Source organism: Merops nubicus, unplaced genomic scaffold (genome assembly GCF_000691845.1).
Source record: "Merops nubicus isolate BGI_N331 unplaced genomic scaffold, ASM69184v1 scaffold7606, whole genome shotgun sequence".
In the NCBI taxonomy this organism is placed as follows: domain Eukaryota; kingdom Metazoa; phylum Chordata; class Aves; order Coraciiformes; family Meropidae; genus Merops; species Merops nubicus.
Window position 1 is genome coordinate 8,215 of NW_008614295.1, and position 27,284 is coordinate 35,498.

The 27,284-nt window shown below is 41.7% G+C and overlaps 2 protein-coding genes across 2 annotated transcripts in view; one reads left to right on the forward strand and one right to left on the reverse strand.

Annotated features, from left to right (window-relative positions):
* Positions 1-412: 412 nt before the first annotated feature.
* KLHL34 (kelch-like family member 34) lies at positions 413-2,200 on the forward strand. The gene has a single exon (XM_008942173.1). It carries the CDS (start codon positions 413-415, stop codon positions 2,198-2,200), a length of 1,788 nt encoding a protein of 595 aa, XP_008940421.1.
* A 3,440-nt stretch (positions 2,201-5,640) lies between these two features.
* Positions 5,641-27,284, reverse strand: part of CNKSR2 (connector enhancer of kinase suppressor of Ras 2) — a gene marked incomplete at its 5' end in the record, with an annotated part of 181,132 nt that continues 159,488 nt past the window's right edge. The window contains 2 exons of the mRNA XM_008942174.1: positions 5,641-5,856; positions 8,823-9,019. Of these exons, the coding sequence (XP_008940422.1) occupies positions 5,641-5,856; positions 8,823-9,019 (413 nt within the window). The remainder of the gene's footprint in view (positions 5,857-8,822; positions 9,020-27,284) is intronic.

Here is a 27,284-nt window from a genome sequence, read left to right on the forward strand (position 1 = left end):
AGGGTGACGGCTGAGAAGACACAAAGTGTCATTTGTTGGGATTGTCATCTAGCTCCCTCATCTGTCACCCGATGGCCAGCCAAGCGAGCGCTCAGCAGAGCCGTGGACCATTCATCCTCGCACAAGCAACGGAGGAGAGAAAAGTAAGCATCCTACAGCTGTTACAACATTCAGCTGTTTTTTTCTGTAAAGGAATGCATTGAATTCACTACAAATCTACTACTAACTGTCCCTCTCTGCCAGGCAAGAGACTGATTTTGTTTTTTTTTTTTTTTTTTTTGGTTGGGCTTTCCCCTAACAGCTGGAGGTCTGGTGTGCATTCAAGCAATGGCTGTTGAGTAGGGCAGCTGTTGCAATATCTAATTGCATTTTATCTTTAATAACTCAAGAGGAGAGCATTGCATTGCCTACCATGAGCTACTTCCTGTCCTACTGCAAAGCGCACTGCACTGCTGTGCTCGCCCAGTACCAGACCCTGAGATCTGAGGGCTTTCTGTGTGATATTTTGCTAAAAGTGAAGGAAAATGAGTTTCCTGCACACAAGTCCTTGTTGGCATGCTCCAGCGACTATTTCCGAGCCATGTTCAAAAGTTACACCCATGAGTCTAAAGCCAGTGTAATTCACCTTCAAGTTGTCTCACCCACCGGTCTCCAACATGTCCTGGATTTCATTTACACTTCTTTGTTGCCCCTTTCCTTTGAAAGCTTGGAGGATACCTTGGAAGCTGCAAGCTACTTGCAAGTGACTGATGCTATTGACTTATGCAATCAGTATTTAGTTAACAATCTTGCCTTGGAAAACTGCTGCTACTCTGCCAATGTGGCCAGGAAGTTTTACCTGCCGGACGCCTTAGCAGTAACAGAAAAATACATTGTCAATAATCTCTGGAAGCTGCTGGACTTGGATTTATCTGGACTGCTGGAGCTGAACTTCAGCTCTTTGCTAGCAGTGGTTCAATCACCAGATCTCCCCATGTTGAAAGAATCCTGCCTGTTGAACCTTGTGCTGCAGTGGCTGAAGCAGGATAAATCCAGGCTGGCTCATGGAAGCAGCCTTTTAGAGCATGTAAGGTATGGTCTCATCCCAGTGGAAGAGCTGAGAAAAACCTACACACAGTCAGAAGTGCCCCTTTCCGCTGGTATTAAGTGCTTGATCATTAAAGCAATAAATTACCATACATCTGTTTTCAAACAGCCTATCCTGCAGGATAAGTCCACCACACTGAGGAACCAGAAAACTCGTATCATTCTGCTGGGGGGAGGGACAGCAAGCGAGGGGCTCGTCACTGATGTGGTGGCCTTTGATGTTTACAACCACAAATGGCAACCTCTCACGCAGGTGCAGGACAGGGTGCAGAACCACAGTGTGTGTGTGGTGGGAAACTTCCTCTATGTCTTGGGTGGGGAAGTAGAAAGCGGTGCCCCGGGTGGTGCTAAAACTGAAAAGATCTTATCGGTTACGAACAAGGTCCATCGTTATGATCCGAGATTTAACATGTGGACCCAAATCACGGGCATGCTGGAAAAAAGATGCCAGTTCTCTTGTTGTGTCCTAGGCAAGGATATCTTTGCCATTGGTGGACGGGGTGAGGATGGATCACTGCATTCATCTGTGGAAGTCTACAACATCAGCAGGGACAGATGGACAAAGGCCCAGGAATTGCCATGCAGGATGCATGGCCATGCCAGTGCCATTTGCAAGAATACTATATACATCTCAGGTGGCAAGTACTCAGACCTGGCCAACACAGGCAAGGACGTCTATTCTCTGAGCTCACTCGAAGGGCAGTGGATGAAACAAGCCCCCATGAGCATTGCTCGCTTTGGGCATCAGATGGCAACAATCAGAGAAGCCATATTCACATTTTTAGGATTCTATGAACCATTCTCTGAAATAGAAAGATATGACCCTGATCAAAACCAATGGACTCGGTTAAGACCACTCATCTATGATCGGTTTTGCTATGGCCTAGCAGTGGTAGAAGAAACGGCTCTTCTTATTGGGGGAAAGAAATGGCAAAACTCACGGGAAGTCCCCACGCAAGATGTGGTTGGCTATGACATCGATAACGACGGCTGGGAAGAGATCTGCAAAGCCCCCTTGCCTTGGTGTGGGCTGCAGTGCGCGGTGCTGCAACTCTCTGAACTGGGCGACGAGCAGGACGGCAGCAGCCAGCGGAAGAGGCCTCTGAACTGCTGATCTCACGTGCTGCACAGGAACCATGTCGGGAGGTAAACCAGCAGCGCGATCCTGGAGAAGAAGAAACCTGCAGTGGCATTGAACTTGACAGAGTGGAGATTTTGCTTTGCTAAGCCAAATGTCTAGTGGAAACATGCAAGAAGGTCTGCCCCCAGCACGGGAAAAGGTGCTGGCATTTACAGAGCTTGGAGCCAAACTCACTGAGGAAGGAAGCAGCATGTCTGGACGCGATGAGTGAGAATCGTAATCCTTGACTTTTGATGAATAATACCTAAATAGCAATTACAGGTGTTGCAAGTCAGATTTTGCAAAGGTTAAAAAGTAGAATTCACCTTTTCTGTTTTCTTAATCAGCGGTGATTTTCCCAGTTGGTAAGTGCTATTGAGTTTTTATGCTATGGCTAAGCAAAATGAAAGCGAGCTGTATAAAGACTAGAAAATTGATGCCTAAGAGAACTAATAATAAGTACTGCCAAGGAAAAGGTATTATTTGATACCCTACATAGTAGGTAAGAATGTCTTAGCTAACCAGCATGACATTACTGCACAAAGGCATGGATTTTTTGATATGTAGACTCAGTTACGGCCATAAGTTAAAACAGTGATTGTTTGATAGAAGCCATTTCTCTCCGAGTGGCCTTTGCTGTAGCATGCCTTTCAGATGCTTATTTTGCATTAAAGACACACACATTTCTTTTATATCCAAATGTTGTGCTAGTTTAGATGGCGATAGCTGAATGGGTGTACTTACTATTAGACTCTAAGAAGCTTTTTACAGGAGTTGCTGTAACTGATGCCTCGATACCTCAGTAGCATACACTGCTTTATCATACCTGCTCATAATGGCAAAATTGTTCCTAGTTGTTGAACTGGTACAGGAGAGAATCCTGAAGTCAAAAAAAGTTCACTTTCATCAAACTGTATGAAGGTGAGGGAGGCAACTGGAGCTTTTCAGAAGTCTTTACTCAGTGTCTGCCTATATATGAAACAGCTATAGTCTCACTTCTTTCTGGTCGCACTGGTAGAGTTTGAAGGCACAAATTATGGAGGTACTTCAAGGCACACAGATCTGTGAAATGCAGGTAAAATGGTCAGATGCTGCGGAATCACTTTGGTATGGAGTAAATTGAATCTTGAGTCATAAAAATGTTCATTTAAAAGCTAAATTTATTGTACTTCATTTTACAGTGTTCCCTTTCTAGTCTGGGAGTTAATACAATAAAAATATATATAGAAGAACACTTAATAGTCTTAAAAGAAGGCAGCACAATGGAGAGGACACATGTTCTTTTTCACTAGACTGGCTTAAAAAACTGCAATGTTTAATTTTCACCTTTAAAGCAATCAAGCTGACTTTACTAATGTAAAGTGCAGGCAGAATAGCTGTTGCATAGCAACAGATCTAAGTCTTCTGAACTGCCTTGGTTTTGACAAGGAATCAACTACACAATGTGCATATACATCCATCAGATATAAAGATTTTTTTTTTATGAATATATTTACTTTTGGTCCAGTAAAACAATAGCAAGAGATCTAAATGCTTGGAAGAGTAGCACAATCTATTTCAAATCAAGCATTTTTTATGAGAAATTTACAAAACCCTCACAAATTTAATATACAAGTCAGTACCCATGCAGTAAATAAATGTCCAGTTTATACAAACAATATTCTTCTAATGGTACAAATATTACACTGGATCCAGAGTTCTATACAAACGTTAATACATGATTTGTCATCCATCTCGACTTGAATACAGGATTACTGAAAATGGGCTACAGAAAGGCCACTCCTCTGTACAATTGTGCAAAATCTGCAAAACATTTGCAATTCAAATGCAATAAAATAACAAGACAGACAGTCAGAAAGAGGGGGAGAAAAGAAAAACAAAAGAGAAAAAGGGGAGAAAGAGAGCGAGAGAAAGAGAGAGGAATAAAAAGAAAGACAAGTAGAGAGAAAATAAATCTCTCCATTCTTTCCTTCATGCCTTCATCGATATAACTGCCAGGAAATATCAGAGCTCATAAAGTTAAAAGTACATTCACTGAGCTGTACAGGCAATAGTCTAAAGTTGGTGAAGAGTACAACTCATTGCAAAAAGTATAAAGCAGGCTTTTCCCTTTCACATGAGCATTATTAAATCATGTCATGAGTCCTTACTTATGCAGCAAAACACTGAAAAGCAGCAGAAATATTTTGTCATGCTCTGATCACTTTTGGAAAACAAGCCCATAAAAAGTAAATATATGATTTAAGATTTCCCTCCCACTTTCCTACTCCAGTTATGTGCCTAACTCTAAGGAGCTATTTCTACTCATATTCACTGGGTTGTCTCCAGCACATCTCAAATCTCATGGAAATGTAAAGCATTTTAATTGGCTTGTGAACTCAGCAGAACCCAGAGACATCCCTTCCCCTTAAAAAGCAAACCAGAGGCTTTTTTACTCCTCAGTTATTTTTCAGGTTCTGTGCTCAGCTCTGCTCCCATCACACTTTTTCCCTGCATACAATGTGGCCAAATTTCACAGCTCAGAAAACACACAGGAGACTACTTGAAAAATCCTATTCATTCCTTTTCTATTGCGGGAACTTTCAAAGCCTCTCAGATTCAGAGCATTTAATTGGGAATCTTTTCCATTGCTACTTTTCTGGGCAAGAGAAATGCCATTGTCGAGGATGTTCAAAGTCCATCTTTTGTCTTTTTCAAAACCTGCACATTATATTGATACCTTCAGTACAAAATCAGCATAAATGACAGTACCGTGACAATTTTTTAAAAAAATCAACCAAATGTGATTAAGAGACAAACAGCACAGAATCTGGTCTTAATTAGAATATGAACCATCATCCTTTTGCACTGATGGTAAACCTTAGCAACAGGCTTTAAAAAAACCACAAGGAAATAAGAACTAACCATCTGATACTTCACATTAGTAACTCCTGTCTGCTAATTTTCACCCTTTTGTGTGTTTGACAAAACTCAAATACAACCCCTGCATTAGAGTTTTCCCTGTTATTTAAAAAAACTCCTGGAGTTTCCCATTAAATATAAAAATTGGTTTTCTCCCACCACCAAAATAGTACCTGCACTCCAAAAATGCAACACAATACTGGAACTATATAATATAAAATATCATCGTCAAAGTGACCTTCAATAACAAAACCTTTACCTTAAGGAACTTCCTGCATGTAGGCCACAGTCTTTCAGAAATGCTTTTAAATACTTTTAAAAAATGTTTGTTATTTCACAGAAGGTAAACACAAGCAGAACATCGGTAGCATATAAAATATACAAATCCTCATTAAAGACGTGGCATTGTTGACCATTGACTTCACACAGCTGAGTAACAATAAAATATAATTTACTAGGTCTCGCACATATTGATATAAAAACTACTTTATGCACTTAAGTAAGGGGTATAAACCGGACAAAAAGAGAGCTCTTTATACATGTGTTTCAATGTAGGAGTGAGTGTGCGCCAAGGAGGCTATAAGTGCGTCAACCTCCGATGAGCCATTAACAGAGTCCCTCGGGGTGCTGCTTTGACAGATGTCCATGAATAGATCAAGGTACATTTGTTTCCATTCTTGAAAGTCGCTAGATGTCAAAGCTGGATTATCCAAAACTTTATCTATAATGGCTACCTCTCCTTCTCTGGCCTGTGAAAGAAAAGGAACAAGCAAAGAGTCAATGCAAGTGACGAGTCACTGGCAAAATCAATCACATGGGTGGAAGGAGAGAACAGAGGGAACAAACTCCAGCCACGGAGCCCCTAAAAGCAGGGAGACTATCTGACTGCTATACGAATGCTTGCAAACAGGAGCCCTTCCTACAGGGTGTCACACACGACCCTGTGGGGCTGGGGTTTCCCTTGCCTTGCCTTGTCCAGCATTCTTGGGAACAGTCCCTATTCTCCCTCCTCGCCCCTTGCTCAGCTCAAGAAAAAGAAAGCTCTGTACTGTTTACTATTAGTGGCTTGCCTTTCTCAAGATGGGTTTCACATGATGAAATGCCATCTGTTTGCTATTCTTGATCAGCATAAGGAGCACTGCGTGGGTGAGTGGGATGCAGACAGATGGCCTCTCGCCCGCCAGCAGAGCTAAGCCTTTTTTACCAGGCTTGGCGTGTGGACATCTGAGTGCTACAGTGCAACGGCTTGTGCAAGGACCCCCACGTTAATTATAACTCATCTTCATTAAAGATCCAGTGTATGTAATGGGCTGGGTGACTGCAACCTTCTCCTACCACTGCAGTGGCAAAGAGAAGGCAGAATTGGGTAAAATCTAACATAGGTGCTGGTACCTCCTTACCCATCACTGAGGCAGGAGATGTAAATTTCCAGCAGGTTTCCAGCACTACTCCGCATAGGAAAGACATGGTCACCAGCAACCTCCCCTCTATCCTCCCTGCCAGATAGGTTTCACACTCCTCATTGCTAACTCAGGTTTTCCATGTCCATGTTCCTAGTATGTTAAATCTTCCTGGGGAGCATGTTAAAGACAAATATTAAGCTGTCTCAGCCCCTTTTGATGGGAGAGGATCAGAAGGGTCAGAGATGTCACCCATAAGCAGTAGGTTGAAAGGTATTTTTAAAGCTTTGCAAGCAGCACTTAATGAATGCTGTGTGCTAGAATACTCATTTTCAGAAACAAAGGTGCAAGCTGAGAATGACCAGTGGAAATTAAACCATGGGAACTCCTGATTACCATATCTCTGTTTGAACTACTATAACCTGCTTCTTGCAGACTGTGGCTGGTACCCACACTTCTGCACTTACCAGCCAGGTAGCTCATACTTGCTGGCAGAAGAATGGTTTTGTGTTGTGCCACAGGAAAGAGAGCAGAGGGGTCTTTCATTAAGGACTTAGATGATGGGACAGAGAGGCTATGGACAACAAGAGCTAGAAGCAATTTGGAGGGCTGTCTCAGTTTACTGTTAAATTCAAGGAAAGTTCAGAACACCAACTCCAACAGGCCAGTGCAATTGGCTGCATTCAGGAAGGAGAAATCAAAGGCACTGATAAAAAGAAAAAATAACTGATTAGGTAACAGCAGTGGCTACTTGTAGATATGACTACCAGTAGAATGGCAGAGGTGGAGCTCTGGGCTAGAACAGAGTGAGAAACTCGTTGTGACTTACCGTACCATTGCAAAACAGGCACGTGTCACTCTACACTGTTGCTCTATGCAAGAAACAGTTATTATCTGTCTTTGTACTCGCTGCCATTGTGCTTTCAATTATTGATGTCACCCACTTCAAGAAATATTTATACTAATCAAAGTCCAAACACGAATGGTTTAGAAAACAGGTTTAGAACATAGGCCTCATGGACAAAGAATAAACAAATTGTGTTTGCTTGGTCTAAAAGAAAGAAGTCCCAGAGACGCATGAAAATGGGCAGCCACTCGGTCAACAGGTTATATTTGAAATTCCTTGGAAGAAAGCAATTCGATTTACAGGAAGCTGTTGGGATCATGTAGCTCAGGTATCAGTAACGCTAACAAGAAAGACAACTAAGCACGGCAGCAAGCTGCTGATACTGGATGACAATTTCGGTATGAGTGGTCTTGCCATGATGCAAAAGCACAGATACGGTGTGAACCTTCTGCCATCCCGATATGTCTGAGAGAACTGTGATCTTGTTTCAGTTTCTCATGCTTGTAGAAGTCATGTGGAAACCCCATGTATGTCAACCTTTTCTGCCAGCTTCCAATCCTGTAAAGACTCAGATAATACTACAAGCAGTGGTTGCCTTCAATGAGATGATACAGTACAGAAAGTTAAGCATGTGTTCAGTTTTTTACAGGGTGGGAGCTCCACAGCATGAAAATAACATTGTTTAAATGCTTCTCTAGGTGATGGAAAACTAAATTAATTAATGTTGATAGAGCCCTCTTTGATGAAAGCTGTTACAAAATCCACTGTACAATTATCTAGTGACTTAAAATGTGGTAATTTAATATAGTTAACAGGGCCCCTGTGGAAATCCAGCATATTGTTTGCCGAAATCTCTATCAGGACAGAATTGAAACTGCTGCAACAAACAAAGAAACTGGCAGGGAGGCTAAATGAGCTGTGGTACATTTAGAATAACCATAAAAATCTTCAAATCTATCATTACTACTATCTATTTATTTAATCAATCCTACTGATTAAATACAATGATCATATTAGCTTACGCAGAAAGCAAACACACAGCTTCCTCCTGGACAAGCTCAACAATCAGAAAATAATCAAGTGCTGCAAAAGGTACTGCTCCCTTCCAAAAGCTGGCTTTGTTTAACTTTAGACTTTGGCACTTACAGAGTGAATGTGTTTTGGTAAATGAAAACGTTCAGGGACAAAACAGAGATTAAGGTTTCTTCAAATAATTCAGTGTCAAATTCTGTTAAACTAGCTAGAGGACCAGCACCTGACTGAGATTTTATCTGCACAGAAATAAAACCTGATCCCCTCACTTTGTCAGCTCTCCCAAGGCACATTTTTCTCTGCTTCGTTTCTCCACGTCTCCCTTGTTTCACACACTAGGTGCAGCCTGGACTCCAGCTGTGCACAATTAATCTCCAAATATAATACAGTTTGATCCAACCTCGGGGCAGGATTTTTCCTCCCTCTTTTATCTCACCTTTAAAGTGCTTTTCAGAATTCTCAGCTGGTGCAGCTTTTCATTGACTACTGGATCGCTACATCTCTTTATAAAAGATTTCTTATACTCCAGCTTACTGGAAATCCGGTGTTTTCCTAACGGAGACAGGCTGGCCTGCTCCAAGGCTCTGTACAAATCTTGCAAGGAGTCTGCTGTTTTTTCCTCTATAGTTTCAACTGTAATAGGGAAAAAAAAAAAAAAAAAGAGGAAAAAATAGAGAAAGGAACAATGTATCATTAATGTGATCATACAAAGTTCTATCAAAAACCTTCACAAAATGTTTAACAGGTTTAACTAGACCATAAGGAAAATATTTCACACCTGCTGAGTCCCAGATTTGTGACTGTTACTGCTCCTTCTTCCTATTGCCTTCAGGAGAAAGGGAGAAAAACTTTCAAGATTGTAAAGTCTTGATGCGCACATAAAGAAGAAGAAGAAAAAAAACTCATAGTGCAACGGGTAGTAATATTAGAATAACATACTGTCAGAAATCACACCTCTGGTATTGCAGTTAAATATGCTGGTAACTTCGTTATTACAGGGGAAGGAAGCCCTGGAAACACCCTGCTGAGGGAGGTGGTCAGGGATCAGACCTTGGCCCAGGAGTGCTGATAATGGCATTCATGATTATGTTCATGATCGCTGGCCTTGGAATGATGTGTCATTTTCCCTCCTAGAAAAGCCGACTTCTTTTTGTCTCTTATGGATGCTGAGAAGTTTGTTCAATGGTCAGTAATGCTGTCATTTGTGGTGTTTTTTAACTCTACTATTACCTGAAGGGTCAGCAGCAGATTACAGACTGGACATTCATGTGCACATTCATGCCAACCTACCCAACGGCACAGGAAACCAAACCAGAGCTGTTTGCAATATATGTTTGTTTATTTATTTCTTACAGGTTTTAAAATACTTATTCTAACTAGTACTGGGAGTATTTTAAAGGGGAAAAAAAAAAAAAAAAGAAAGCTTTTGCTTCTCTAAAACCAGAATCAAGCAAATGTTGGGGTTAAAATGTTAACTCTGATAGGAGCATTTAAAATGCTTAATTTAGAAAGTATCAAAACATTTCAACTTCACATACCATTTCCCCCAGAAGAAGCTGTCTGATGACTCTGCACAAACCTCGGAAGTGCCAGTGAAGTGCCAGTGAGTGGTGACCAGGAGAAGCCAGGGCAGCAGGGTGGGCAGCTCCACCCCCGCTACCCATCCCACACCAACACACTTGCACATGCAACAGCTGGCCACTGCCTGTGCACAGCCACCCAGTTGTCTTCAGAGCCCTCCAGAGCCTCCCACTCAGTCTTAGCCTTCATAATGGTGTATGTTTTCCTGGCCCAAGGTGCCTGTGTCCTCAGCATGCTTCCATGAAAGCTCTTGTAGGAAGTCTACAGCTGATTGGTTTCAAGCATTACTTCTATCCTGTGAGTCACCTTGCATTAAGACAGCCATTTTCACTGTCTCAAAGTTCAGCACATGCTAAAGTACCCATAAACAGTGAACCTAAGGTGTTCAGAGGACTTTTTATTGAGTGCCAAGAGGGAGAACAGCTTGTGTTTAGAAGTGACATTTCTAACCCACCAGGATCTACCTTAAGCAACCTCCTGTTCAAGTCCAGACTGTGCAGTATGGCAACTACTCACCTCAGGCTCAGACAAGAACTCCAGAGATCCAAGTCTCCACACCCCATCTAAAAAATGTTTGCATTTGTATAGATCTTTCCACAATCAAAGAATTTTGCAGTCAGCAACTAATCTAGCTATATCTCTCATCAGTTTGTCCTTTGTCCTTTTTAGGGGGAAGCTGTTTTTAAAGCACACATTTCTTAAGAGATACAGAAGTGAAGAATGGTTCTAGGCTTTTTACTGATGGAGGTGTGGGTCCATACAGAGCTCCCTATACCCTCCCATCGAGTGCTACCCTGCTTTGACAGCTTGGTTTGTTACTATATGGGGCAGTCAGGACTTAAAAGAAAAATAGAAATGAGATGCATTCCTATTTCTTGTCAATTTCTCTCTTATTAAAACACATAATGTGTTAAAGAGTAAAACAGTCAGTAGATGAATACTCAAAATTGGGTAAAATCCCCCACAGTCTTGATTTTTATGCTTTCTTAAAAAGTCCATACAGCAACAAGATTAGATGTTTGGGATCTTTCTATTAGTTCGTATCACTGAGCACTGAAGTCCACCAGTCTGACAGCTGGGGAATGGGAGTGATTTGCTAAAGGGCAAGGGGAAAAAAAACCCACCTCGATCTGACACAGGAGTATTTTACATCTGTTTCTCTTTTCTTTTATCCCTTGTTATGCAAGGCAAAAAAATCTCTTCTCAGGTCTCTTTTCTCAGCAGCATTGCCATGTTGTACCCTCAGGGGATTAGTACAGGAACAGTCTACTGAAGAAGTAAGCCATTGCTTTGACTCCATGTCACCTGAAGTTACTTTGCTAGGATGACCTAGAGCCTGGACAAGCAACCAACCACTACATCCAGGCTTGCCATCAGAAACCAATGGCTTCATGAAACATGTAGAGTCCTCACCACGGAGGAGGACAGTGTTTGGTTTCAACCCCAAGGTTCAATACTGGAAGCCAAGTGACTTTAATAAGCCTGGAAGGCTGCATGGTCCATGGGGGTTCAAAGGCTGGGGGCTTGTGCTGCCTTCTCTCCCCACGCTGCTGTTCCTCAGGGCTCACATCCTTAGGCAGGCAGCCACTGCTCAGCCTGGGCCTTAGAGGGACTGCGGACAGGGGATTTCTACCCTCACTCCAAAGGGGACGAGCTCTGGGGCTGCATGGGAAGAGGCACAGGGCTACAGGGGCACGATGCAGGCAGCAGGGCACTGACGGCTGCCTCCCCCGGGCTCCGTTCCTGCCTCCCCCGGGCTCCGTCCCTGCCTCCCCCGGGCTCCGTCCCTGCCTCCCCTGGGCTCCGTCCCTGCCTCCGTGCTGGAGCTGTGAGCAGGAGGCAGGAAAGGGGATGGGATTTGCTGCAAACGAACGAGCAGGGAAGAAAAACGGCAGGTCCCTTCCTTTAAATGTCTTGCTGCTGCTGAGGCTGGGGAAGCTCAAACAGGGCAAGATGACGCCTTGTTCCACCCACAGCGGGGGAGAGGGCAGCAGGCATCACACTAACACATCCCAAGCCCTTAATATTTTCCAGAGAAACACTGAGGGTGGTGGTACTGCTGCTCTCAATGGCTCTCAGAAGGCGGGAATGAGGTTATACACGGATCACTCCTCCCTCACCCTTCTGCTAAAGGCTTTGATTGATTTCCTGTAGGTGTTGGTGAAACCCTTGGCACCGTAAAGCATCTGAGGTACTTGATTAGATACACAGCTGAGCTTAAATCATATTTTCTTTTTTTAAAATGGTGGATTTGTATGTGAGTCATGCTATTACAGCAGGGCTGTCTCCTTAAGGAAGAATAAGGCCTCAGGTAATGCCTCGTTTAAGTAGAAAATGTGGCCTAATGGGATTTGCAGATGACCTCAGAAGAGCAGCCAATGCAGCAGGTTGTTTTTTACCCTCACTTGGCTGCTGAGTCACGGGTTGCACCTCCCGTGTTTCTCTGAATACACTGTCAGATAGCTGGTTTTACAGACTGATAAAAAGGAGGGCCACTTTTCTGCAGCAATAATTTTGTTGCCTGGCCCTCCCAAGCCAGAACAACTCTGTAACTCTGGAGCAGAAACAAAGCTGCATAAACTTGGCAGCACACAGGATCTAAATTCAGAACTATCTTCCAAATACAAGAGTTCACATGTACTAAAAATTTGTAACAATGAAGCTTTTGCTGTGACTTCAAGTGGATGCATTAAATTCAGGAGATAAAAAACACATCAGTCTAATAAATGTCATGTTATTGTTTTTCATTATTCTGCTCTCCACAAGGAAGAATGTCTGAACTTTTTGTACTTTGCCCTCACTTCATAAAATGCAGTAAATATTTGTAATTACTTTAACAGTTTCTCAGGAGAAAGAGATGGAGATTGTGGCTGCCTGGGTGAAACTCTAAAAGGGGTCAGGAATTATTTGTGTTCTTGTCACTCAGAAAAAAATGGTGGGACTTCTTATATTGTACTGTCATTTGTTGTTCAAATGAGCATGCTCTGATCTCTACAATGTACTAAGTGTAACCACCTCCTGGCTCTGCTGGGCTATTCATATCTCCATTATTTCCCTCTTATAAACCAAGATCCTAGAAGCAATACGTAAGAACACGAGGCACTTGAGTAAAAAGTGGCCAGAGAGAAACAGTAAAAGTTGGTAGTTACATGGATCAACAGATGATCAGTCTGTGAAAACTGATGATTCAGGTAGATGTTACTGAATTAGGGCTATGTAGAAAATCCCAGCTGCAACCCAGCTGGATAACACAGTTTTCTATCTGGACACAGAAAATCTCTAGGCACACATTTCTCATAAATATGCTCTATATTTATGGAATAACCCGTAGTAATTTTCAGTGGAGATTCATGTGCTTCTGTGACTTACTTTCCCTGTAAAAGCTTAAGCCACCAAAAGCTTGCATGGTTTTCCTCTTCCAGTGAGGTATCGAAGGAACCAGTGATTGCACCCGAGGCTGTGAGTGCACATAATTGTCCACACATGGATAATAAAACACAGTTAATCATAAATTCTGTCACTCTCTGTGCTGACAGGGTCAGATTTTTCAAGGGTTGAAGCTCTCCTTTGAGGCACCTTTGTGCTTTACAGGGCCTGTTAATACCACTCAGGCTCAAACCATTGTCTTTAGACTTCCTTTCCCCAACGGATGGACACTGCTGCTGCCCTTCTGGCATCTTCTGTTTTCCCACTATTCTCTTTGCTGTTTTCTGCCTTACGACTTAGTGACATGCTTTCCTTTGCCATGCAGCTCCTCTCATATACACCCACTCCCCTAATTAGCCCTGTATTTGAACAAAATTGCCACTCTGCAAATCCTGAGAAAGCCGAGCTGCTGCAAAGTCTGTGACAGAGAGCAAACAAGGCACAGTCAGACTGAAATCCCCCAGCTCCACTGAAATTTAAACTCCTATCTCATTCCTTTTGGTGAGCTCACTCTCTCTGGCAGAGGAACCAGCTCAGCTCAGCTTTCTCCAGATCTTAAGGAGGCAATTTTGATAGAATACATCACTAATTATGTTATTAAACAGCTACCATATGTTATTTCCTCCCTACAAATCCCAAAGATTTGCTTGCAATTTGTTATACCTTTCTGCTTCACCTCTTGCACTGGGGAAGCATCCATCTGAAGCCTCCCAGAGACTATCTGAAAGTGTCAGTAAACACTCCACAGAAACAGAGGGCATCCCTGGCCTCTGGGAAACGGTCTCAAGCTAGATAAAACAAGCTCTGATGCACAAATATGTTGTGGTGTTTTTTTTTTTTTTTTTTCCTTCTTTGCATTCTTGATCCTGATGCATCTATGTATGGAACAGAAAAGCTTCTCTGCCACAAGACAACTAATAAGTGATATAATCCCAAAACCAACAAAGCATTTTGTAATCTTCCTATGCCATGCCAGCCAGCATGTTGGCTGTGCTGTGTCTAACAGGTCTATCAAAACCCACCTGGTCCTGCAATGGTTTCATTGGTAGACAGGGCAGCAGACAGATTACTGCTGATCCCCTGGGGAGGGGAGGCCTCCCACGGCAAGGTTGCAGGTCCCAGTTCAGGCTACCTGCCAGCCCAGCTGTGCTAACACGCAGGCAAGGCCAGGGGACATAATGTGGCCACGGGTCGAGCAGCCCGGCTGGGATTGTAAAACCCAGGGAAAAGCTAGGAGAAAGACAGAAGGGATCTCCCTACACTTAAGGTGAAAAAGCAGAAGGATGGACAAGAGTGGGCGTGGGTTTTAGCTCTGTTGGATGGGAGGGGATAGAAGAAATCCTCCAAAGAAGCAGTTGTGGTCTCAGTACAAGGCTTAAATCCACCTTTGCTGCTGCTCAGGTTAATCACCAGAGTCCAAACTGCACAAGCGGGAGATGCAGCCACATGCTTATCATGCAAAGAAGCAGGAATTGCAGTAATTTTTCACACTGTCTGGACGGATGGCAGACAGACTAAGCTAGGTATTTCCTTTCCCCACAGACTACAAGCTAAAAGGAACAAAATGGTGAAACCAGTGAAAGGCTTACAAGGAGATGGTGTCCGCACAACTGTGTGCTATGTAAGAGGCCATCCCTACACAGGTATGGGGGGAGCCACACTGACATGGAAAGTCGGCTCCTGGTAGGAAAATGCTACAAGTTGCATCCCTGATTGCTGAGAGAGGGGAGAGGCAACACAGTGTTTCAGCCTGGCATGGCACAGCAGGCAGGACGTGCAGTAAGAGGCAGGTAGGTCTGCATGGAAGCCAGCTGCCAATCATCTGCTCTGTGTAATATAGAGCAGATTTCTATTAAAGCACAAATAGAAACTTAGGCCATCTCCTACGCCACATTAAAATCAAGGCCTGACTGGGCACGTGAGTATTCCTGTGCACATATATACATATATATATGTATGCATGCATTGGCATATACGCAGCATACATTAATGCTTTCTGAGAGCTAAGAATAATTTAAGCAAGCTGAAAAAAACCTGGGGTCTTCTTGTGCAGTGCCTGGCCTTTGCAATCCTTCTCTCTGTTATTCCTTCCCTTGGCCTGTCCTTTTCTGAATCATGCAATCCTCCATCCTTTGTGACACGGTGAACCTAGAAGTGAAGGATTTTTCCCAAATTCTTGAGTCAAGGAAGGGAGGGGCAGTGTTTAAAAACAAACTTTGATCCATGTGTTTACTGAAACAGTGGCTGGAGTATCAGAGAACAAGTGTTAAATTTGCATTTTAACCATCCTTTCCTCTACAGGGGAAGTATTTTTGGGTTACCAGGATAGTTGTGCATGGTTTCTCTTCTATTATGCAAACCTGCTGGCAAAAAAAAAGATATTGGCTGGAGAGGCTGTTCACTGAAAGCATCAACACGACAGAGCTCTGCAATATGTTGCCGTTTGCCACCCAGTGATAGGAGGTGGCCTCTCCTCTCACACGCTTGAGCATAAATTAGTTTCTTGAAATCAAGTGAACTATGCAGGCGAGTGGGAAACTCATCCCACACAGGACAGATTTCCAAAGGTATTTCAGGCATTTCCCACCACAACCAAGTTCAGTGGGAAGCAGTTAGGTACCATAACCACTTTTGAAAGATCTAACACAGGCTTCTGTAAGGCCTGAGAGATGCTAAACCAAAGATGAAAAACTTTTAAACTGTTTGCTGTGGCACCAAAGGTCTCATTCTTTTTGTGAATGACTTGTGGCACTAGTGATTTTCTTTTTGGCTCAGTAGATCTCTGCAAATCCCTACTCCTCTTGAGTTCACCTTTCTGGTGATGTCTGAATGACAAGCTGCTTACACTTTGTCACAGCCTTGTGATCCACCACTGCCTGGCAGGCTGCAGTTTGTGAGTTGGCAGGCTGAAGCATGGTCAGCCTCCAGGCTTCATGGGACACTTGAGCTGGTCTTGCTAGAATACTCACATGCGTGTCAGCCACCTCTCTTCAGCGTTCTACTTAACTGGACTTGCTAGTTAAAAACAGCTGACACTAAACTTGGCATTAGAAAAAGATCAGTCCTCAAGGTTTCTCCCTGCAGACCCGCATTGTTATCCTGACAGCAGCGATTTGGCTTTTTCAGCGCCCACTTGGCAAAGAAGTACAGGTGTCAGTGAATGGGTTAATATGTTAGTGAGCAGGGAAAACCCAGATGGAGGCAATAATTAGCTCGCTCTCTTCATGCTGCCGCTGGACAGCTCTTACACACCTTGAATGAGCATCAGGAGCAGCTCCTCGTTTGCTCCCAGCCCTGCTGTTTCATGAGGTTATATTGGTGGGCTGTGATTTCAGAGAGGGCATAAGAATGAAGATGAAATAATTCCAAAGCTTCCCAAAGTCACAGGGAACTGTGATCAGTGGCAGAACTTTTTGGCAGCAGTGCTATAACTGCATCTGTTGGTATTTGAACATGGTACTCTACCCATTAAGTTGCCTATGAAGGCATCAGTTTAACCTTCATCTGCTGAATGGATTTTAGTGACTCTTTGGGAGAATTTTAACACAACGTAATAGGATATCGTCACATTTTTCTGTGCCACACATTGACATAAGTGCTGTTTAATTTTACCACAAGCTACCAATGTTGAAGTGAAATAAACAGAGCAATTACATTTCGATGGTACGCTTCCCCTCAGTCCCCGCAGTTCAAAAACAACAAAAAACTTCTCCTATTTATGAGGTAAGCCAGGAGCTGAAGCAAACTGGGTAAACTGCAATACGTCTGGGGATGCTGTGACTTTTAAACAGGACGGGGAGGTGCCTACGGATTCATCTCACAAGCAATATATGGAAGAAATTACTCATTCAGGAAAATATTTTTTCACAAACCTAAGCTGTTACAGCACACAAAGTTGTGAAAGGTTAAGTGACAAATGATATGGACCCAGGGACATTACTCACCAGTCAGAATCAAGCCACAGTCACGCTTTCACAACAGCAATGCCTGTCAAGGTTTATGAGCTTGATACCTGAAAGCAAGCCTGATCGGAAGGGGTATGTATTCCTGGTGAGCAACGCCCACGCTGAGAAAATGAGCCTTATTTCAGGCTACATCCCAAGTTCTTGCTTATTTATATGAAGATGTAACACCGAGAGTGAATTTTTCAAAAGCACTTGCATCACTTAGGAATTGCAATCCTACTTTCAACATGAAAGAAACACAGTAAATGAGTGTGGGTGGGGGCCAGATTGGTTTAATAGCCATCTCCGTTATCTCTCAAATGCAGTGCAGTCTGCTGGGGAAGCACCTCCTGAGGCACTTATGAAAGGGGCCTGAAACACTTCTGAAAACGTTATCCCAGAAGATGTCATATGTATTCAGATATTCAGATTTATGACTGGTTTTATAATTGCACGATATGATATCAGCACTGATTAGATTCTAGACTAATTAATCTGCACCCTGATTTACATGTTATTTATGCAGGGCATGACACTGCCAAATATTAAACACTCCCTGACAGCTGCTGAATGCCCACCACACCACCATGGTCTGTAGGTACTGCGCAGATTTCCAAGTTTGAGAAGAAAAGCTATTACTGTGATGAGAGAAATCCCATGTGGCTTTTCTAGACATTCCTCATGTCATCAGATGTCACAATGAACTCATAATCACGTATGTAGCTTAACATAAAGCTCTCTCCCAAAACTGGCACGGGAGTCGTCACGGAAGAAAGGTCCCTTCCCCGTCCACTGGGAGAATGTGTTTGTACACAGAAGAAACCAGGGAAAGGAAAAGAACATCGGCCCTGGCAGACAACAGTTACGTAAAGGCAAAACGGAAAATTTGCTGGCTTGTTTCCTTTATTAAGCCCAAAATAACACCTTTAAAAAATTCTGACTTCATGAATAAATCAAATGCTTTCATTAAAGAAACATTTACTACCATTTTCTATACTTTATTTTAAGGCATACAGAAAAATATTTAACAAATGTGTATGCAATTAAATGCCTGGGACTGCTAATTACAGCCCTTCTGAATGCCTCTACAAAACAAAGATACTCGATACAATATGTTGGAAAGGGTGGGGAAAAGAAAGAGAGGAAGCTGAAGACGATCTACTTCAAATTAGCGCAGATATATGCTGGCCTTTGGCTATGAGCAGCAAATAAGCCATCAGTGTAATGCCAAATGCCAGCCAAAGGACATTTTAGAGTCACATCTTTGCTTCTGCTTCTCTAATTCATTTCCAAAACATTTCACCTCTAACTAATTATGGAATTTAATGACAGAACGTAAAGGACTGGCTGGGGTTGCAGGCCATTCCGACAAGGCTTTAATGACACATCCTTCAGGTTGCAGAATCTTTATGTACTTAGCAGTGATTTATCCGCCCTGGCAGAGGCAGGTACTTCAAAGGCAACCTTATATAAAAAATAAATTCTGCCTTTGCCAAGCGTTGGAAAGAGCGCTAAATTAAATTTAGAAATCAATTCCAACAGACAAGAGAGTCATAAAAACTCAGTGGGTTTGTCTATTTGGCCAACAGGCAAAAATTTATGACGGTACAGTTTTGTAATCAATAATAGCAATACAGTGTATGTTTTTGATTGGAAAAATTAAAGATGCCAAAACAACATTGCTATATATTTAGGCTGATTTGTGACAGTCCCATTGAGCAGAAACACAAAACATGCATTTTGATGAATTTCCAACTAGTTTATGTCATATTATACTTTTTATTTTTCAAAAAAGAATATTAAAACTATTATAAGCTTTGTCACCTGCTGTAAGGCAGAATGATGTAATTTTATTCACTGCACATTTCCTGTTTGTGAGGCAAAAAAGCATTATTTACTTCTTTATAAAAGGGAAATATATATAACTATATATATATATAATTTTATTGGTATTAACATAATGCAATACCATACATTGAGCAAACAGAAAGAAAACATTTCAAAATACATTTTTTTAAAAGTCTCTCCCCATAAGATAGTATGAAATATCAAGTAATTAGCATTAACATTATTACAATACACCCTTAGCCAAATATATTAAGGAAAATCCACATTCTAACCACAGAGATAGAGGCAAACATCAACCCATAGGAGACCCAGAACACAATGATAGGTACAATATCTGAATCTACTTTGAGTGACATCCAGACAAATACCGGCCCCAAAACAGCCCTCTGGAGTCTGGGTGTTATACAGAGAATACTTTGTGCCTGCTTGGCCAGGCAGCATCACTCACTCACATGTTTTAAGTTCTAGAAGATAAAGAGGAACTGAAGAGTTTATCTGCAGAGTCTAATAAATCTCAGCGTGAGGTATCTTCTCCGTCATCATCCACATGAGTGCCAGTGTACCCTCTGGTAATTCATTACAAATCATGAGACAAATGGAAGTCTCTGAAAGGTCTGTGCATACCTCCACGTGACAGAATACACTTAGTTTAGCATGACACAGTAAGATGACTTCCTTCACTAATGTGAAGCATGCTTAAAAGACATGACTCTGTCTGGTTGGCCTGAACGGGTTCACTGGAGTTCAACACAAGCAACAGGATTTTACAGTTACCATGGCTGGATCTCTGTTTAATTCCTTGAGGTCTGCAGAACAAAACTGAGTGACATCAAAACCCTTCCCCTGTCAAGACCCTCTTCCCCTTCCATTCTCCCATGCGGGGGGGCAGTATTTCTGCAAATGTGCTCCATGTAGACTGGATCTGACTTTGTGCCTAGTCCCATTGTGGAAAGGGTGCATTCTTCAAAATACTGGCCATGCCCTTTGACACCTTCCTGGAGGCCTCATATCCAGGTATGTGGTTGTCTATGGTTTAACAGGTCTGTTCTCTGTTATAAACATCAAAGTTATTCAAGAAGAACTGACTTTCTGAACGGAGGCCATTAGGTTGCTTGCAAGAGGCTGAAGTTGAGTCTCCGTCGTGCCAATTCTCTAATGAAAAGTTTATCAACCTTTGAGTCCAATCAGTTCAGTGCCAAGAGAAGTGGATCCCATTTGACATGGAGAGGTGCTATCAACTCTCGCAGTGTATTAGCCTAATATGATAAAGCAGTGATACAATATGTTGAAAGAACCGTGATGTGCCATTATTTCCATATCACATTAGTATATTAGAAACACTATCATGCAAACAAGAGCAAATAGCAAATCTGGCATACAGTAGCAGCACTACAGAGCTTCTCTAATCTGCATGCAGCTATGCTCATGAGGACAGAGACATGGCACTGTTCTGCTGTTACACCTTGCTCCATTAAAATATCCATTCCTGATGCAAAAGAGGTATGTAGGGCAGAAACTTATATAATCTCTCTTTGTGGATATGCTTTAAAGAAGAAAAAAGAAAAGAGCATAACAAAGACCAATTAAAACAAAACAAAACAAAACAAAACAAAACAAAAACTACAAATAAAACAAGAGAACAATACACATCCTAACCAACTCGGGCTGGTTGTCTGTATGTGGAAGAAACATGAGCTTATTTGGAAGCACTGGAGGAGGGTCACATGAATGAAGAGAAAGGAAGCAAAGAATGTGCCCCAAATCCACCAAACGTGCTACAAACACAGAAAAATATCCTGTTGGCAACTTATGCATGAACTAGCAAAAGAGGTGGCACGACACAATCTGGATCATTTCATTATCCTAGCTGACAATCCAGCATTGTGCAATGTTGGGTGAAGGAGAAGATACAGAACTAGGAAATCATGTGATTTTGAAACCACACTGACATTACATACATCCAAAAGCTAGGGCTTGAGAACTTGAGAATCTTTGTGGACCTGTGTTAGCAAAGAAAAGAGAAAGAGAGAGGTGGAATAAACAGTATATGGCTAAGTGGTTTAATAAACGAGTTTCTGTGTGGATAGGCAGTCTCTGCACACGAGGCAGTTTCGAAAGCCTGCTTGCTCTCAGGACATACCCTATTCTATTGTTTACTACACTTATTTGTACTAAAAAAAAATGAAACTCCATGGATCTTGGAATCCACTCTGGGTTCAGATCCCACATGTTAAAAGAAGGGAGATGTTTTGTTGTTAGAACAAAACACACTTCAGGAAAGAGTTCTACTGTCCAAAATATAAAGATGTACAAATTAAACCAAATTTAACTAGTGAGATTGTATAACCCCTGTTGAACAAATTTCTTTTTTTTTTTTTTTCCCCAAAAAAGATAGGATGAAAAAGGAAGTAAAATATCAAGCATTGCCATTTTTACTCTTGAGCATATCACAAAAGGTCTGAGAAGCAGAAAAGAAATATTGTCTCAGTGACAGAAGGCACAAGGTGGAAAGAATCCCAGATGGAGACATGGATACCATCTACTCCACCCACGGCAGCAACTGGAAAATGAGTTTCCAGAGAGGCAGAGGGTGAGCAATGCTATATGGAACTCAAATTCAGTTCAGCCCTTCCTCCACTGCAGAGATTTCCCAGGGACTCTGTGCATCAACAGGGAGAGGAGGAAGAAGAAGAGAGAGGAAAACAGTTTATATAACTAAATCCTAAGTAGAGCAGTTGAGAGAAACCTTTATGTAACTTATTGTTTAAAATAAGGAACATTTGATTCTATGACCAAAATTAAAATTAAAAATAAAAATAAATCAACCTCCCCAAACCAAACACCAAACCCCTGACAAACAAAGGCCAAACCAGCACATTTCAGGACTCATGGGGTTGAGGGAAGGGAGACTCTTCTATAGATGGCAAAAGGGAATTTTTTTCACGTTCCGTCCTGTCTTATACTACAAACAGTCACAGCAGTTAAGAGCCTTGGAAAAAAGGTGCTAAGTGAAAGAGGATATACTGCTGCCTCGCATGTATCACTTCTGCAGCTTCAGGAGATCCTGCTGTCTCACAGATGTTGTTCATACAACTTTAACTCTCAAAATTCAGGAAGTTTGGTTTCAAAGGTTAGACTTTGGCAAAACAGACTTCCCTTTTAGTGAAACAAGTTGGCTATGAAATAAAGGAGGGTTGTTGAAGTTAAGGCATGAGCGTTGCCTAGCGGATATCTACACCAAGGTCTTCCACACTGAGGCTGGCTGGGACATGTCCTCTGTGTCTGTGGAACAACTGTGCTACCTTCAACACATTGTGGGACAGGACTTTTTTTTTTATATGCCTAAAATCCAACTAAATTTTCCATTAGAAGATGAATATTTCCAGAAAAAAAACCCTGCTAGTAAGACACACTTTCGAAAAGGCTGTTCAGTAATATTGCTAAGGTTTTTAAAGGCCTATCATCAAACACTGGTAATTCTACACCGTCCCAGTTTGGCTTAGTCACAATGTGCATGAACAGCCTTTCATTAGGACCTCTTAAGATAAGTGGTAGCATACACTGTCCTATTTATATGAAGGTTAATATAATTAACAGGCACTTGGGAGGCTTTTCTAAATAGATTTTCTTATTATTTTATTGTCACTCTTACTGATAGTAACTAACTGTACATTTACTATTAGTGTAGGTGTACGTTAAGGGTTTAGCAATTCTGCTTTTTCATAGCAAAATTATTTTCCTTATCGTTATAAACCCCACATTTTTCTTTCTGTATCACTAGCATCAACAACAGGATTTATGTAACAAATCTCCCTTTCTAGATAAGGTTTTTAAAATTTGTTTTAAGGCAGCACAAATACAAAGAAAAAGTAACATGCTTTTGGATGAATACTTATCAACAGTACAACTTATGAGAGTCATGAGACTTGCAAACATTTTGAAAAATATACCAACTGCCATTCACACACACAAATGAATGCGACCCTCTGAAAATAATGAAAGGAACTTACTGCATCTATCAGCCAAATTACATTCGTATTATGAGAAGAGCTTTATGGCAAATGACTTCCCCAGAGAGGTTACAGACAGAACTGCCTGCTGCACACCTCTGCCTATTTCTTCAGCTAATGCAGTCATGTAAGATGTGAGGAATCTTTCGTCTGGGCAAACCTGTAGCAGTGGGAGGCACTTAACCCATCAAAAGTGGTGGAGACAGAATGCACCAGGGCTGCGACCAACTTGCCAAGCAAGTGCAATGGGGTGCTCTCTGGGCCTTTCTGGGCATGCCACCATGTCTCAAAAAACAGTAACAATGTAAGCAAAGGGGAAGAGAAAGTTCTCACCTGAGAGAACTGTTAAAGAGTCACAATAAGGTCTCAAAATGGCTCTCACATAAGAAGTCCTCTGTAATGAAATGGGCAGCGAAGGTGAATTGTCTACTTCTTTTTCTCTTCAAGATCTATTTACTGATAATGAAGGTACACCAGCAGTGAGAGGGAATTTAAGCTAGGGTTTTCACTTTGATGTGTTTTTTAATAAAACATTTTACTGCTGCCACTTGAGAGCACATTTTCTTATGAAAGTTCACATTATTTATTTTCCTTAAACAGATAATAAGAAGCCTGACTATTAAACCGTATGTTTACAGTAAATTTGTTTTTCAGAGAAGGCTTAGGTTGAACAATAGGAAGTTAAAAAACTTACTTTTGAAATAAGTACTGAAATTTCAGAAAAGGAAATTTCAGACTTCTCATCTATAGTGACAATCAGTAAAACTGTAACTGCCTTTTGAATTTCTGTCCTTTCCTTCATGCCCTATTTTGTGTACATATTGCTACATCTGCCTATATATTCATTAGAGACACAGAAGAACTTCAATTAAAAGCTCATAACCTATTACCTAGTCCAATAATGAAGCATGTCTAGTTATGTACATTCCCCTAAAGGTAAATACTACATGTGAGTAATCAGGCTCTGAATGAGAACGAGTGCAAACAACGGGGGAAAAAAAATCCCTCCTCATGCACCACAAACTGCTACCTGACTGCTTCTCTTCTAAGGCCAGTGGCAGATACATCTTCCTCCTTACCAGGGACACGGCTCAATGCTATTTGACACAGAGTCCTTGGGAGGAATGCCTGCAGATCTACAAACTCTCCCTTGCCCAATGGTGGGAAGCTCCTACTGTCTTCAGCGCTGTTCAGGTTTCAGACAGATGCCAAGTAGAGGTGAAAAAGAGCTGGTATAGAGCCTAAATATGACAGTGCTTGAGGAAACGGGGTTTTAATGACATGCCCAGTGCAGCCCTCTAACACTATACTCCAAAGCAGCATCTCTGCAATTATCCTGCAAGAAGCCAGCTAGATGTGGAAACAGTGGCAGGAGTCACTCAGTACTCCTCTGGAGACTGAGTTATTGCAGTGAAGGGCACTAAATCAAACAGTGCTAATAAAGGAAGGAATATGCCATCTACAAATAGCACATTCCATCTTCTCCAACATCACAGTATATGCTTTAGTGTCCCTCATGTCCTCGCTAAGCTAAACAAAGGAACACCAAGAGCACCAAAATTATATGAGAAAGCACCACAATGAGGAAGGTGGATGGGGAGCACAGATGGTGGTGTCAGGCCACATAAAAGCTCCAGTATTTGCTCCCCTACAAGTGCTGCTCTCAGCCTGTTGAGAACAAAGCTTGGGGAAATTACAGGGATCTGACTGACAAGTATTTTTCCTCCCACTTACCACAGTATTTCTAAATGTGCAAAAGTACCCTGGCTCTCTCAATATACACTTTTATATACTACAGCTATTGCTAAATAACCCTTTATCTACTCAGCACTAATAAACTAAATAAAAAGCTCCAAACAAGTAAGGAAAAATCCCACTAGAGTTACAATAAAAAGCACCTGAAAACTTAAAATTCATAGTTAGCCTTACACACTCCAGCACCACACCACAAACATACTTACAAGTAGTACACAGAACACCACTTTTCTCTGTATCATCCTGCCTTAAGCTGTGCATACGAATGCTGAATTGTTACCTAGCTCACCCCTGTAAGCCCTATAAACTCTCTATACTTTTCCCCAGATTCTTGCTTAGCCTTGCAGCTGCGGTGCCTGACTAGTGCTCTGTCCCTAGGCACAAATGCAGACAACCATACTGGTGATGTGCGCTGCAGCAACCCTCATTCACAGCACCCGAACTGCTCTGTGAAAGCCACCTCTGAGAAAAACAGACATGGAACTAGAAGGCCGTGGAGACAGACCTCTCAAGCTTTTCTTACCTTTCTCTCTTCACTACCTTCTGCTAAAGTATACCTCACACAGGGATGTCAAGGAAAAAGTTTGCATAAAGCATATGCTTTACCGACACTGTTTCTCTAAATGACAAGAAGCTTTTTGATAATACCACTAGAGCTCCTGTATTATTTGCTGTTTGTTTATGGAGATTTTATGAAGTGATGAACCTCCAGCTTGCTCGACAAATAAGGATGATACCAGTAGCTAAACATCTAATGAAGAAGCGTCACTTACTCACAAGTACCCCATTTATGGCTCCTCTCTGGTATGTGAGAGCTTTTTTGGCTTGTCTCTGGTACACGAGCCAGCTATATGCATGTACAAGCCTCTGGAATATCTGCAGAAACCTCTCCTAGCTCATTACCATGGTCTTACTGGAGTGACAGTTCACAACTTCAAGATGGAACAGTTTGAGCTGTGGCTCTGTCAGAAATCCACAGTTATTTTTCCAACGTACTTTGTTTTATAACCATTGTAAACTAATAAAAAGAACTTCTCCCAGACAGAGGAGGTCCTCTAATTTGGGACATAAACAGTGAGACTCGATTGAACAAATATGGGCAGAAAAAAAACCAAGGAGCTGTTTGAATTTCTTATAGTTTTTTATACATTCAGAGGGTGCAAGATGTAATCAGAACTGTAGTGTCCCACTGAGCAATTTATGAATTCTGAGAATGTTATTACAATTTCTGCATATTGGCACTCTAATTGCTGGATTTCACTGAAACTAAGTTAGATATGCCTGTGAGACATCCTTACCCAGAATTCGTCTATGTTACATTCAAGACAAGCTCGAGGCAGACATCTAACAATGATGTTCCTTTCAGTCCAATTCTTACTACTGTTATAAGCTAAAATTAGCCAGGCTATGACTGTAATGGCATAAAACCCCCAGTTTATTCTACCAAGCCTCCTGCATGGTTTATATTGAAAACAACTTGAAAAGACATGTCTTTGCTTCCTGACCATGGAGCAGGAACTGTAGTTCCAGTTTGTTGCCCCAAGAGAGTTACTATACAGCACAAAAATGGGAGTTGTGTTTCCTGACTGATGCTTTGGACTTCAATCCTGAAGGAAAAGTAACATACTATTTTTTTTTTTTTTAATTTGTATCACCAAATTTTTTAAGATGGATTATTTAAGGAGAATTGGTTCTGTTATCATAACAGACCATTCTCTGTATTACTTTTATTGGCAGGATTTTTCTGGGCATTTTTATACATTAACTCACTCAGAGTTTTAAAAGCAAACAAATGCATGGAATTAATTGTAGCACGTCAAATTTAAATTGACACAAACAAATCTTAAACTTCATCTAGCAGAAGCCATTTTCGAGACTAAAGAACAGTTTAATAGCTCATCAGCATCTAACATAATTGTGTTTTCTGATAGCGCCTTCCAGATTGACAACAAAAATACTGATGCAGTAACAAAATCACTTAGTCATTAAAATGACCTCATAGTGCATGGTCAGGCTGTCAACACCCCACTGCCTGGCTGCATCCAAGGGCAGAGAACTGGGTGCTGCCCCTGCCGCAGCTGATGACAACTGCAGCAAATTGCCATCCTGGCCTAGGCTCTCTTCTCGGAGTGGGTCAAAAAAGAGACAAATCACAAACATTCTAGGTTATTGATATCAGACTATGTGTTTAAGGTAAAATGTACAAACTAAGCGAAAAGTGTCTTCATGCCCTTTTCTGATGAGGATCTTCAGCAGCTTTTGCTAAAGTGTCCATGAATGGTGTGGAACCCCACCTATTTAGGGAAAGCTGGGAGGGCAGATGATTATAAAGAT